General features: G+C 36.6%; 1 protein-coding gene across 1 annotated transcript in view; it reads left to right on the top strand.

The window, feature by feature from the left end:
• The window catches only part of CUL4A (cullin 4A), a 46,926-nt gene that overhangs the window by 22,501 nt on the left and 11,290 nt on the right, over nucleotides 1–13,135 (top strand). Inside the window, exons 9-15 of the mRNA XM_006909349.3 lie at nucleotides 3,888–3,955; nucleotides 6,204–6,322; nucleotides 8,816–9,008; nucleotides 10,015–10,119; nucleotides 10,387–10,497; nucleotides 10,603–10,688; nucleotides 11,128–11,235. Of these exons, the coding sequence (XP_006909411.1) occupies nucleotides 3,888–3,955; nucleotides 6,204–6,322; nucleotides 8,816–9,008; nucleotides 10,015–10,119; nucleotides 10,387–10,497; nucleotides 10,603–10,688; nucleotides 11,128–11,235 (790 nt within the window). The remainder of the gene's footprint in view (nucleotides 1–3,887; nucleotides 3,956–6,203; nucleotides 6,323–8,815; nucleotides 9,009–10,014; nucleotides 10,120–10,386; nucleotides 10,498–10,602; nucleotides 10,689–11,127; nucleotides 11,236–13,135) is intronic.

Genomic DNA, 13,135 nt, shown 5'->3' with positions numbered 1-13,135 from the left:
TTGTGAATATTCACTTAAAAGATACATTTCCTAAGTGCCCATGAGTTATTGTCCAAAAGGAATAATTTAGGCTGAGTACTTGGCATCTTTGGGTTTTGAGACAAGGAATTTTTTTTTATGTTAATGGTATATAATTGAATATTAGACGATTCTGATTGTAAGCTTTTTGTTAGACATCTAATATAGCTGTAATTTTTATTTATACCCAGTCACTTATTTTCTCTCATATAATTTATTTTTCTCTAAACCTAAAGTTGGGTGAATAGCTAGGGAGAAGTAAAAGGGAAAATTTTCTGAATGTCTGTGTGAGCACATAATTTTTATTCAAGTGAAGGGAGAGAAGAATAAAAATGTTTCTATAGATGAGAGAGAAAAGAAATGGGAACTAGATAAATAGAAAATAAATGGATGTTTTTAAGAGAGACTAAAGTGATAAAATGTGCAAAACTTATTGACTCATTGGTGGAGAAGGGGGCAGGTAGGATGAAAGAAAGGGACAGGATTCTGACAATTTGAGAATACAGACAATAAGGGGATCTTGAGAGAAAGGACGAAATCACCTTTTGATATATTGAGTTTGAGACGTTGGTGGGAAATCTCAGATCTGCAGAGAAGTGACAGTCTAGCTGAAGCCAGGACAGGGTTGCTCAGTTATGTGGGGACGCTTATGTTCAGCTGGGGAGTTGGAGGGCCACAGAGGCTGGAAGCAGGCAGCCGGGAGGTATCAGGCAACTAGAGCAGGGAGAGAAAAGAGTTTTAAAAGCCAAGGAGGAAATGACAAGCATGTCATATCTTCCCAGTAAGTCAAGTCAGGGTAGGAAAAGTCTTCATTGAGTATCTGCTACATTTTTTTTCTATTAATGATATTTTCCGTATACCATTATTTCATTTATATGTATAAAGTTCAAAAACAGGACAAGCTAGGCAGTGTACTAATTACAGATATATATATATAAATCATGTAGGAAAGCAAGGAAATTGCAAACACAGGCTTCAGGATGGAGGTAAGGCCTGGTAAACGGGTGCTGCTGGGACAGTGAATACAGTGGTTCTCTTCTCTACTCCCATACATACTTCTACACTTTCATATATATGCTATATTTTAAAACCATCCCCCCAATATTTAAAAATACATTGCGTAGAAGTATGTGTAGATCATTTAAGCAAAGGAGTCATGGGTAAAGGTGGTTCACCTCCAGGCTCAGGTATGGATGTGTTAGGAGGATTGTGAGGAGCACTGACTGAGGTGGCTTCTACAGTATTGGGTGATTCAGATATCACAGAACAAAAAATAATTTTCAAAGAAAGAAGTTGGAGACCGAGTAGAAGCAAGTCACACCAGTCTTAGGGCTAGACTCTGAGCGCCCTTTCCAGTCTCAAAGCCCACATGTCCTACCTACCTTCAGTCAGAGCATAGTGGATGGCAGTACAGATGAAATGTGTGCTTGAGAGAAGCAGTGTATTACTGTCTGTGCTATACTTTGTGACTTGCCCCATTACTGAGCCACATGAAACCTCATGCTGAAAATATAGCCAGGTCATTCTGCAGACTCTGCCCCAAGGACAGGTTTTAGTTCCCCCAGGACTTTAACCTCTCAGTATTGGATCTGTTCTCCTATTAGTTGAAATCACTAGATGCTGTGGCAGGAATTCTTAATACAAATCAGTAAATTGTCACTGTAATTTATGAACTCAGTCTTGAGGGGACTCAGCTACTACAGTTAATTCCCCAAGACTGCTCCTGAGCTCTGGGTACCTCTGAAAATTATCTGCCCCTTGGCTCATGACCTGTCATAGTACCTCAGCTATGGCAGGCACTCTGTGAACTGTTGGAATGAAAAACGTGATTGAGTTTCTCACCTTGCAGAACCAAAGGCTAGAACATAAATTGTCAGGAAGCAATGAATCTGTAAACACATGAAAAGCTGCTCGATATTGTTAGTCATCCTGGAAATACAAGTCAAAACCACAATGCAGTACCACTTAACACACACCAAGATGACTAATAAATAAGGCAAGCAATAAAAAGCATTAGTGAGAATGTGGGGAAATTGGACCCCTCATGCATTGCTGGTGGTAATATCAAATGGGGCAGCCATGGTGGAAAACAGTTTGGTAGTTTCTCAAAATGTTAAACATTGAGTTACCACATGTTTCTCCAACATACCAGTTTTATTCCTAAATGTATAGAAAAACAAAAACATTCATACAAAGTTTATACACAAATGTCCATACCAGTATTATTTATAATAGTCAAAAAGTGGAAACAACCCAGCTGATGAATGGATAAAAATACAATAGAAAAATGCAATTAAAAAGGATGGAGTACTGATACATGCTACAACACGAATGAATCTTAAAGACACTATGCTAAGTGAAAGAAGCCAGACACAGAAGTCATATGTTGTACATTTGTAGGAAAGATTCAGAATAGGCAAATCTGTGGAAGTTACTAGTTCAGACTATGAGGCAGGAAGGGTGGATGGTGGGAATAGGAGTGCTGATGGGTATGAAGTTTCTTGTGGAATGATGAAAATGTCTACAGCCATGCCACCCTGAACAAGCCCGATCTGTCTGATCTCGGAAGCTATGCTTGGATGGGAGACCACCTAGGAAGACCAGGTGCTGTAGGCGTAAAAAATAATGGATTGTAAGATGACAAGGTCCTTACAATCTGTGAGATCAACCAAGGGTTGCCTTAAAAAAAAAAAAAAAATAGAATGATGAAAATGTTCTAAAATTAGATGATGGTGATGGTTATACAATTCTGTAAATATACTAAAATCTGTTCAGTTTACACTTTAAGTGGGTGAATTTTATGGTATGTAAATTATATTTCAATAAAGCTGTTAAGAGGAAAAGCAGCAGCAGTAACTGGCTCTTCTTGCTGTCCCTGTGTGACATTTTCATCTCTGCCCTCCACCTCTCACCTGTCTCACTGCCCCCTTTCCTGGAGGCCGACTGGAAAAGGTGCTGACTCTTTGAACTCTACTCTCAGCTTTGCCATTCACTAGCCATTTCACCTGGACAGGTCAGACCATCTCTGTACTAGGTCTTCTCATCCATGGGACGGAGACCAGAATGTCTTCTGTGCCTTTCTCTAGGGTTGCTGTGAGGTTCAATTAAGATGGTACTTTGAAAAGTTTCTATATAAAATGAAGATTTGGGAAGAGCAAAAATTAATAATCTTCAGAATAAAGCAGATGCTCTGATCTTTAAAAAAAAAAAACTGGATAGTGAACCCAGGAAGAGTACTTGTTTGTGTTCTTGCGATGGTGGCAGTCACACTAGACTGAATTTCCAGATTTTGAAATATTCTTCTGTGTTACACGCAACTTGTACATCACGAAGACATTTCTATGATAAGTCGGATTTTGATAAATGATTATGAGAGAAAGCAGGCAGAAAAAAGTAAGGACAGAGAGACATAGCTGTAGCAGTAGAAGCGGGTGTTTTATGGGACCTGGAAAAGGGATTGGGGTGGAAGATGAGGGTAGAAATTTGACAGCAATTCAGGAAGTAATGTGCATGTGGGGGGCAAAACTTAAATCTGAAAAATGACTAGAGCATAGGTGCCAAATGCTAGCCAAGCATGGTGGGGGGAGACTTTTATCGTAAAGTACGGCCCACTTGCCTGTCTGTTGGTGTCCGCTTTTCCCTGGATCTGTTTGTTTATCTTATTCAGTAAATTGTTTTTAGAAATACTTCGGAGTATAACAGTCAGTGATGATCATCGGTGTATGAGGGAAATGCTTGTTCTGTAACTCTCTGGTTTCTGATTGGCTCCATACTGTATCTGTAAACAGTAGACTCTCCATCTTTTACAGCTTAACCAGAGTCTCTCCTTTAACTTTATTTCTGACATGTTCTCTTTTTTTCTTATTTAGGAAACCACTGATTGCTTGTGTGGAGAAACAACTATTAGGAGAACATTTAACAGCAATTCTGCAGAAAGGTAGATTTTCCTAACTCTTGTGTCAAACTGAATGATAGTCTTTAATTCATTAAGAAAGTAAGTGAAACATTATAAATAACAATGTAAGGACATTTATTATAATATGATAGTCACCAAAAATCATTAAAAATAATGAACATTTAGCCCTTGAGAAAATAAGTTAAGAGAAATTTTGAAAGGCATGTGGTAGAACTACAGTTTATACTGAAATCGTATGAAATACTATCCAGGCTGAAAGGTTCTAAGAGACTCTCTGAACTATACAGATAGCTTGCAACTGAGTACTTAGTTAATACTCATCCTTCATTGGGTCATCGTTCATGTACGCTGACAAATGGGTGATGCTCAGAATGCTTCCACAGATGTAGATGTGCATCATTGGACAGGCTGTTGGATTTTCATGGGCTTCCTCCCTGTGTGCTTCTAGCAGCTGTCAGATGAACTGCCAAATTGGTGGTCTGCTTAAGTCGAAGTACATTTTTCTATCCTGATTTTCCTGGAAAAACAAAGTGGAACACATTATACTGCTAATCATATAGTTTTACCTCTCATTTTACATTTCCCTAACTGGTGATCCTAAAGCTTTTTTAAAGAGTGATTCAAACTTTGGTGTTTTGCACCAACAGTGTGACTATTTCTTATATAGCCTATACTTTCATAGTTGATGATGATATATTCACTCAATTTTTTATCCTTTTCTTATTTCTACCCTTTAAAGTGCGCCCAATTCTCTTGAAATTATAATGAGCATAGTTTAACCTTTATAAAGTTAGTACTTAATGTTACTTTTTACAACTCTTAAGTATTTAATGTTACCATTTGAAAGTCATTTTGGAACTATAGGATCTGTTTCAAGGTATTGCATACCTTAAAGATTAATGTTGGGAAGGCCCTAAATTGTACCCACATATATTCTGGTTTGAATTCAGATACCTAAAAATGAGACTTCCAAGTGGAACCAGAGTAATGCCAAAAGGGGAGAGAATTAGTATCACTGAGCATCCACTGTACTTTGATAAATATATCCTAGTCTATGAACAACCCTGTGAAGTCATTACCCCCATTTTACAAGTAAGAAAACTGAGACAAGGAACAGCTTGACATTGGTGCCTCTAGTCACAGCTCATAAGTTAAGAACCAGAGTGCCAATCTGGATGTCTTTCTATTTATACCACACTGAAACCTACACAGCTGGTATATCTGCACATGAATGAGGTCATAATTTAAGGTCCACCTAAATGCACCTAAAACAGGTGCATTCAGAATTCATAGTATGTGTTTTTTAAGAATGCATCATTTTTTAAGATAAAAGGATTTCAAGTAAATAGTAGAAATTTGCATAATTTGTTTCAAGAAAATGGTGAATTTACATATATGTAGGAGCATTTGAAAAATAGAAAGCTGTAAGTTTTGAATTCTTAAAGAAGATATTAGGGTTTCAGTAAGATAAATTATAAGATAAAGTTATTTGCATCAGTAGATCAAAATATAATTTAGAAAAATAAACATTGGAGCTTTTGTTAAGAATCTGTAATTGCAGTCCACAGTGCATTTGTGCACATCTTTAAACCACCCTCAATGTGTGGCATTGTGCCTATTTACAGAAGACTCTGCGACTTTGTGAAGTAACATGACTAGCTCACAGCTTTAACTTAGCTGAGTCTCCATTGTTGTTATAAAGCAGATATTTAGAAAATCTTCTGAGAAAAATTCTTCAGATTGTGGTTTTATAAAATCTTTGTAGGTATGTAATACCTAAAACTGGAAAAACTTGTAAAATGCTACATAGGAAGTACTTTAAAATATCTGATAAATAATAAATTATTTTCTCTCACCATTTATTATAGACATTGATAAAATTAATCAACTAAAGGTTAGATTTCATAGCTTATCCTTTGACAAATATACTTTTAAATGAATGAACTAAATCAGAACTAATTTGCAGTCACGAACTTCCCAGGTCAAAGAGTTGGTATGAGCATTTTCAGACTATTGTTACTTTAGTGAATTAAGGGGGCTTTAGTGAAGAAATAAAGAACACATATCCCATCATGATCAGAAAAATGAGATTTGCCTAATAGGCTCTATCTCAAATATTGCATTTGACCAACTTGCCTGTATAATAATAATCAATGTTCCTTAAATTTCTAAGTTACATATTAACTTTTTTTTTTTTGTGGTACACACTATATTCTAGTTTAGTTTTTGTTCATGCTATGATTTGCTAACATTTACTGTGTAATCTCAGGGCTTGATCACTTACTTGATGAGAACAGAGTGCCTGACCTCACTCAGATGTACCAGCTGTTCAGCCGAGTAAAGGGTGGGCAGCAGATCCTGCTGCAGCACTGGAGCGACTATATTAAGGTGTGTGGGGTTTGTCTTGACGGTGATACTAACTATGCTTTTTGTACAAGGGCTGGGTAGCCCATCTTGAGGATACTGCATATCCTGGCAGAGTGAACTGGACTGTTTAGTGGTACTTTGGGTTTCCATCACAGGTGATCATGTGTATAGTAGTTTTCCATTTCCTTCCAGATCACCTTTGAAAACTTTTTTTTAAGATAACACCAACAGTGATGAACATAGTCCAGATATAAACATGACTTAAAAGACCGCTATTTGGCTATTTGTCATCAGCATAAGTACGTAAGTTTTGTAAATCTGCTTTTTAAATATCATCTCATGCCTTTGCACAATGAGAACTATTACACATTCTGGTATATCGGATTGGCATATGGCGTATGCTGCTTTATTTCCTAGCCATTGAGGATTTATTACTTAAACATGTACTTTCATGTTTTTGTAGTATGTGTGTGTGTTATGGTTATAAAAAGGCAACAGGAGGGATATTTGTGCTGCTGGAATGATGGGTACACTAACATGCACAGGTAGTAAAGTCTAGAGAACTTAATCCACACACAGATGAGTTATAGGGAAAACTGGGATGATCTGGGTAAGATGGGTAGATACCAATATCCTGGTCGTGATGCTGCTTTGTAGTTTTGCCAGATGTTATTAGAGGGAAATAGGCAAAGTATACAGGGAATCTCTTTACTCCTCCTATTGTATGTGCATCTATAATTATCATAAAAATTTCAATTAAATGAAAAATTTAAAGCTTTCATGCTGCTTTATAGAATAGTCAAGCCTAAAGTTGCATATCAGTCTATACATGGAAAGCTTATACACACACGCACAGCACCAAGATTCTATACAGCGATATTGAGTTAAAAGTCATAACTGACTTAAGCTGGATCAGCAATAAAGCTTTACATTAAGGAAAGGCTAATGGATATTTAGGATTTAGCTGATGAGTAGTCCTCAGAGAACAGGAACAGATGCTGAACACAAAAAGTTCACCTTTGCAATTTTCAGTTTGGGTAGTAAAAATCATTCCTGAGTATCCATTAATGATAAAATAGGAGATTACATTCAGCAAAATGTGTTATCAAAATAAAGCTGATCCTTGCAGTATATGTACATTATTTTTAATGTACAGTCAGTATAAAGGGTACAGAATGAAAAGTAAGTTCCTCCTATCCCTGGTGGTCATACAGCGATAGGAGGTACCTTTCCAGAAGGTATTTATGCCAAATCCATTTGTACCTTTTCACTAGTAATCTGCTTTCACGTGCATATATGATATGTAAGTATAAGTGTATACTTATGACCAGTTTTTCAAAAAATTATATTACATCGAGTATTCAGCATCTCTTCCAGCTGATAGTTTCTGTCCTCAGACAGCTAACTGTTGTCATATATAGACTTAGTAATGTTTAATATAACATTTTGAATTTAAAATGTAGGCTAAAAAAATGCTATTTATAGTTAGACATGAAGGAGAAAGAAAACTATAGTCAGGAAGTCCAAATAGGAATTAATTTCTGTTTGAGGAGTTTGCAAGTAAAAGTTCTTAAAAAGCAATGAAAATTTCCCAGTTATTTATAAATTCTTCCAGAAGCATAATTATAATGCTAAAGCATTAATTGTGTACAGTAGTCCCCCGCCACTTATCCGCAGTTTCACTTTCTCTAGTTTCAATTACTTATAGTCAACTGCATTCCAAAAACATTAAATGAAAAATTCCAGAAATAAGCAATTGATAAGTTTTCAATTGCAAGCCATTTTGAATAGCATGGTGAAATCTTGTGCTGTCACACTTGGGACGTGAATAATCCCTTTGACCAGCATATTCATGCTGTATACACTACCCGCCCATTAGTCACTTGGTAGCCTGTCATGGATCACAGTGCTTGTGTTTAGAAAACCCTTATTTTACTTAATAATGGCCCAAAGCACAATTATAATGCTGGCAATCAGATATTCCAAAGAGAAGCCAGTAAAGAATGAGTGTGTGTATGTGTGTGTGTGTGTATATGTATGTATGTTATATATAGGAAAAAACAGTATATGTAGGGTTCGGTACTCTACATCAGGGGTCCCCAACCCCCTGGCTGCAGACCAGGGACCAGTCTGTGGCCTTTTAGAAACCAGGCTGCTCAGCAGGAGGTAAAAGGAGGAGGAGTGGGCAAAGCTTCATCTGTATTTGCATCCACTCCCCAGCACTAGCGTCACTGCCTCAGCTCCACCTCAGATCATCAGGCATTAGATTCTCATGGGAGCACTGGTCTCTGGTGCCAAAAAGTTTGGAGACTGCTGCTCTACATGGTATTAGGCATCTACATAGATTTTAGAACATATCCGTCAAGGGTAATGGGGGACTGCAGTAGTCACTTAGTATTTAGAATGCACAGTGAGTTTGTGAAACTTAAGCTACCATGATTGTTTCATAGTAGGAAAAACTAATGTGTGGTATCATAAACCTGTTGATGACTTGGTGTGTGTTTGTGTTTGTAGACTTTTGGGACAACAATTGTTATCAATCCTGAAAAAGATAAAGATATGGTACAGGACCTGCTGGATTTTAAGGACAGAGTGGACCACGTGATAGAAGTGTGCTTTCAGAGGAATGAGAAGTTCATCAACTTGATGAAGGAATCCTTTGAAACATTTATCAACAAGAGGCCAAATAAACCCGCAGAACTGATCGGTAGAAAAACATTTCTATACATTTTTTAATGTGGGAAAATAAGGTACAAGTCAAGCTAATTTCTTCTCACAGTATTCAAGCTCTTCATGGGGAGGATGGGGGAAAGGTTTGTATTATACCTTATTAGGCAGCACATTTTCAAAGAAGCATTTATACACATTTGATTACTGATTCAGTTTCCTTAATCTAGGTTTTTTATTTCTAAGATGAAACAGTTTTAAAATCACCACTTTATACAATTATTTCATGATAAGATCAAAATACGTTTCAGAATTTATAGAATTTCACTTGTCAATAAAAGTGTCTTAAAATTTACAGGTGGCAAATGTGTAACTGATTCGAAATTAGGCTTGTGTTGATTATTGTTGAAGGTGTATGATGGGAACATGCAGTTCATCATACAGTTGTCTACTTTATGTTCAGAATATTTCGTAAAAAATTATAAAGAAAAATACTAATAAAAGCAACAACAGAAAAAATTCACAAGGCACTTGTGCCACTTTACGAATTGTTTCTCTAAAGGTGAATGTTTCATTCTTGGGAGTTTGAACTTCTTAGAAGTCTTGGGTTCTCCTTTAAGCCAGGTCATGGTCAATTTGCATTGCCTCAGAAACAAGAAGCCAGAGTAGAATTGCTCTAATCCCTGCATTCAGGGATAAGACATTGTCACCATGGATATAACCACTGGAAGCCCTGAGAATAATCCTTTCTCTTTAAGGAAGTCTGTCCACATTTCTTATACCACACCTTGAAGATGGGATATTTCAGTTTCTGGAGCAATAATGTGTCATGAAACTCAAGCATATAATTAAAGTATTTATTCTCATATGGCTTGAAAGTATGTATCTTAGAAAATCAGATATTTGCCTTTTTCATATAATGTGATTTTGGAAAGGCTCTGGAGTTTTACTGTCCAATTTTTGCTTATAGAAATTAAAGATGTTCTATTTTGAAAATATTACATAACATGTTTATTTTTCAAATAATTTAACTCTTAATCTTACAGCAAAGCATGTTGATTCAAAATTGAGAGCGGGTAATAAAGAAGCAACAGATGAAGAACTGGAGAGGATCCTCGACAAAATCATGATAATATTCAGGTTTATACATGGTGAGAAATACTTTAACATTGGTCACATAGAAAACACTACGAAATCAAAATAGCCATATTTGGGCCCTATCTTTTCTTGAGAAAAATGAACTGAAACAATTTTCACTTTCATGTTAATATAGGAAATGGAGTGATGGCCACCCACTAACTAAATTGAAAGTATTCCTTTGTGGAAATTTAATAGAAGGATTCAGGGAAATTAGAGCTTGCTTACATCAGAATGGACACTGTCTAATGTGGTCTGTTATTCTCTTTGGTTATAAATAGGTAAAGATGTCTTTGAAGCATTTTATAAAAAAGATTTGGCAAAAAGACTCCTTGTTGGAAAAAGTGCCTCAGTTGATGCTGAAAAATCTATGTTGTCAAAACTAAAGCATGGTAAGCATGTGGAATCTGGGGCTCTGTCCTCCCTCTGTGCTGGTAATTTATTGCACTAACATGTTGCTCCTGGTGTTTTTCACTCACCATTCACTTGTGTCTCAGAGTGTGGCGCTGCTTTCACCAGCAAACTAGAAGGCATGTTCAAGGACATGGAGCTCTCCAAGGATATCATGGTTCATTTTAAGCAGGCAAGTTGTGTTTTTTCAAGTAAAACAGCTTTTTAAAAAGGTATCCCACTTTAAATTATGCAAAATGATTATGTAAATTATGTAAATATATAAATTACGCAAAATCTTCAACCATAAAACTTTCATTATTAATGTCTGACATATTCAAATAACTTAAATTCAGAATGAAAAAAAATTCCTGAAAAATGTGTAACAAAAGTTTGATTTAAACAAGTCTAATGATAATCTTACATTAATGACGTAAGCAAAGAGAAAGGAAAAATATTTCAGGTGACTTTGAAACACATTACGTAGCTTCAGTGGAGTATGTTCTTGGGACTAAAATAAATGCAAATACAGGATGAACTGTATTTTGAAAATTTCACCATTTTTTAAAAAATTACTTATTTTTTATAATATTTTAAAATAATTATTTTATCTTGCTTTTCTTTGTTTTTAGTATATGCAGAATCAGAGTGACCCAGGCTCTATTGATCTAACAGTAAATATACTTACGATGGGATACTGGCCAACATACACACCTATGGAAGTACATTTAACTCCAGAAGTAAGTGTTTCAAAGACTTATTATTAATATAGTAGTGCTACCATACACAGACATGTTTCAAGAATTATCTTTCAAGAATTATTTAATGAAAGGTTTTTTAAAATCACACAGTCAAAAATCAAAGTGATCGCTTTTATTCCTGTCCACAGTGTTTTCTGACTTACACATGTCCACTGGCTGACCATCAAGAAGACATCAACACAGGCGCTTGTTTTAATAGTTATTGATTGTCGAGTTGTGGGTGCTGCTTGTCTGATTATTATTTTCTTCCATTATAGACAATGCCAAAGTCTTACAAATGGTACTACTGAGCAGTTATTATATTTCAGCCATGACTTTGAGTACTCTGGGGATTTGCACATCTGAGGGAGAATCCTGGGCTCAGGAACTTACAACCAGTAGGGGAAACAATATAAACACCATTAATTATATTACTAGTTGATGTGAAAAAGGACTAGTTCCACTGTGGGATTTGGGAATTAAGGATGAGTGGGCATGAGGGCCTTCCAGCTGAGGGGCCTTCTAGAAAGGGCAAAGAAAGGCACAGAGTCATGGAAACTGGGAATCTGGGTCAGAAACAGTCCTTCCTGAAGTCGTTTTTTCCATTTCTAAGAATATCTTTATTTTCTTTTGTTTCTGAACTCACTGGTCAGGTGCCTTTGTAGTTTTCCTCTCTTGTTTTTCTCTACCTAAATGTGAACATTCTCCAGAATTCCCCCCTCAGCTCCCTTCTCATTTCACACCCTCTCTGTGAACTCAACTCACACCGCTCTCAGCTTCAAGCCTGTGTGTCCACTTGCCCAGTTGAATGTACAGAGATGTTCCAGACTCAGCATCCAAGGTTGTTCCCATCACCGGTTTCCCTCCCTCCCTCCTTGAATCTCTCTATCCTATGGGGAAGGGTGACAGCACCTTAACTAGGTTTTCTACTTGATGCGAAGGCTCTGTATTTTCCAGCTCACGCACATGGATGTCTTACTCCCTCTATTCTAAACTAGTTTTGGGTCCCAAACCCACACAGTTTTTTCATTCTCTCAGGCCTACCTGTGTAACCTTCTAAAGGAAACCACCTTCTCCAGAAAACCTTCACACCCCATCAGTCCCCAGTACTTGAAGCTTGTTAAGATTTATCGTCCCAGTCACCTTCACCAGAAAATCCTCCCTCATTTTCTCACCCAACTTCACCTCTGTTGGATACAGACTCCAACCTGGGCATGCCTCTCCTGTGGCACTCCAAATCGATTCACTCCTTATTTTGAAATAGTTCAGACTTACAGGAAATTAGTAAGAATAGTTCAAAGAATTTCTAGTACCCTTCACTCATTTTTTTAAGCATTGCCACATGTGCATTATACTGTTTCTCTCCATATATATGCTATTTTTTTTCCTGGTCCATTTGAGAGTAGATTGCCTTTTACCTGTAATACTTTAGTATTTCCCAAAAACATAACCAGAGCATGTTGTCAGATTCAAATACCTAACATTGATCTAATACTTAACGTCCAATATACAGCCATATGTCAGTTTTGTCAGTTGTCCCAACTGTGTCTTTTGTAGCATTTTTTCTTAGTACCACATTCAGTCCAGATCTATACATTATGTTTAGTTGTGTCTTTAGTCTTCTTTCATCTGTAACAGCTACACAATCTTTCTTTTTCTATGACATTGACAGGTTTTAAAAATACACGCTATTTTTCATAAATTGTCTCTCAGTTCGGGTTTATTTGATTGGATTCATGTCATGCATATCTAACCGGAATCCCACATGGGAGGCATCATTTCCTCTCATGACATGCAGAGGCACATGCTGTTCATTTGCCCCCATTGGTGGTGTTACATATAATCATTTGGGTAAGGTGTTAGTTTTTCCACTCTATTATTGGTATTTTTCATTTTAAGT

This window comes from Pteropus alecto, unplaced genomic scaffold, assembly GCF_000325575.1.
Source record: "Pteropus alecto unplaced genomic scaffold, ASM32557v1 scaffold13, whole genome shotgun sequence".
NCBI classification, from domain to species: domain Eukaryota; kingdom Metazoa; phylum Chordata; class Mammalia; order Chiroptera; family Pteropodidae; genus Pteropus; species Pteropus alecto.
The sequence above is the reverse complement of the archived record's forward strand: the minus strand, read 5'-3'. Positions and strand labels throughout refer to the sequence as shown.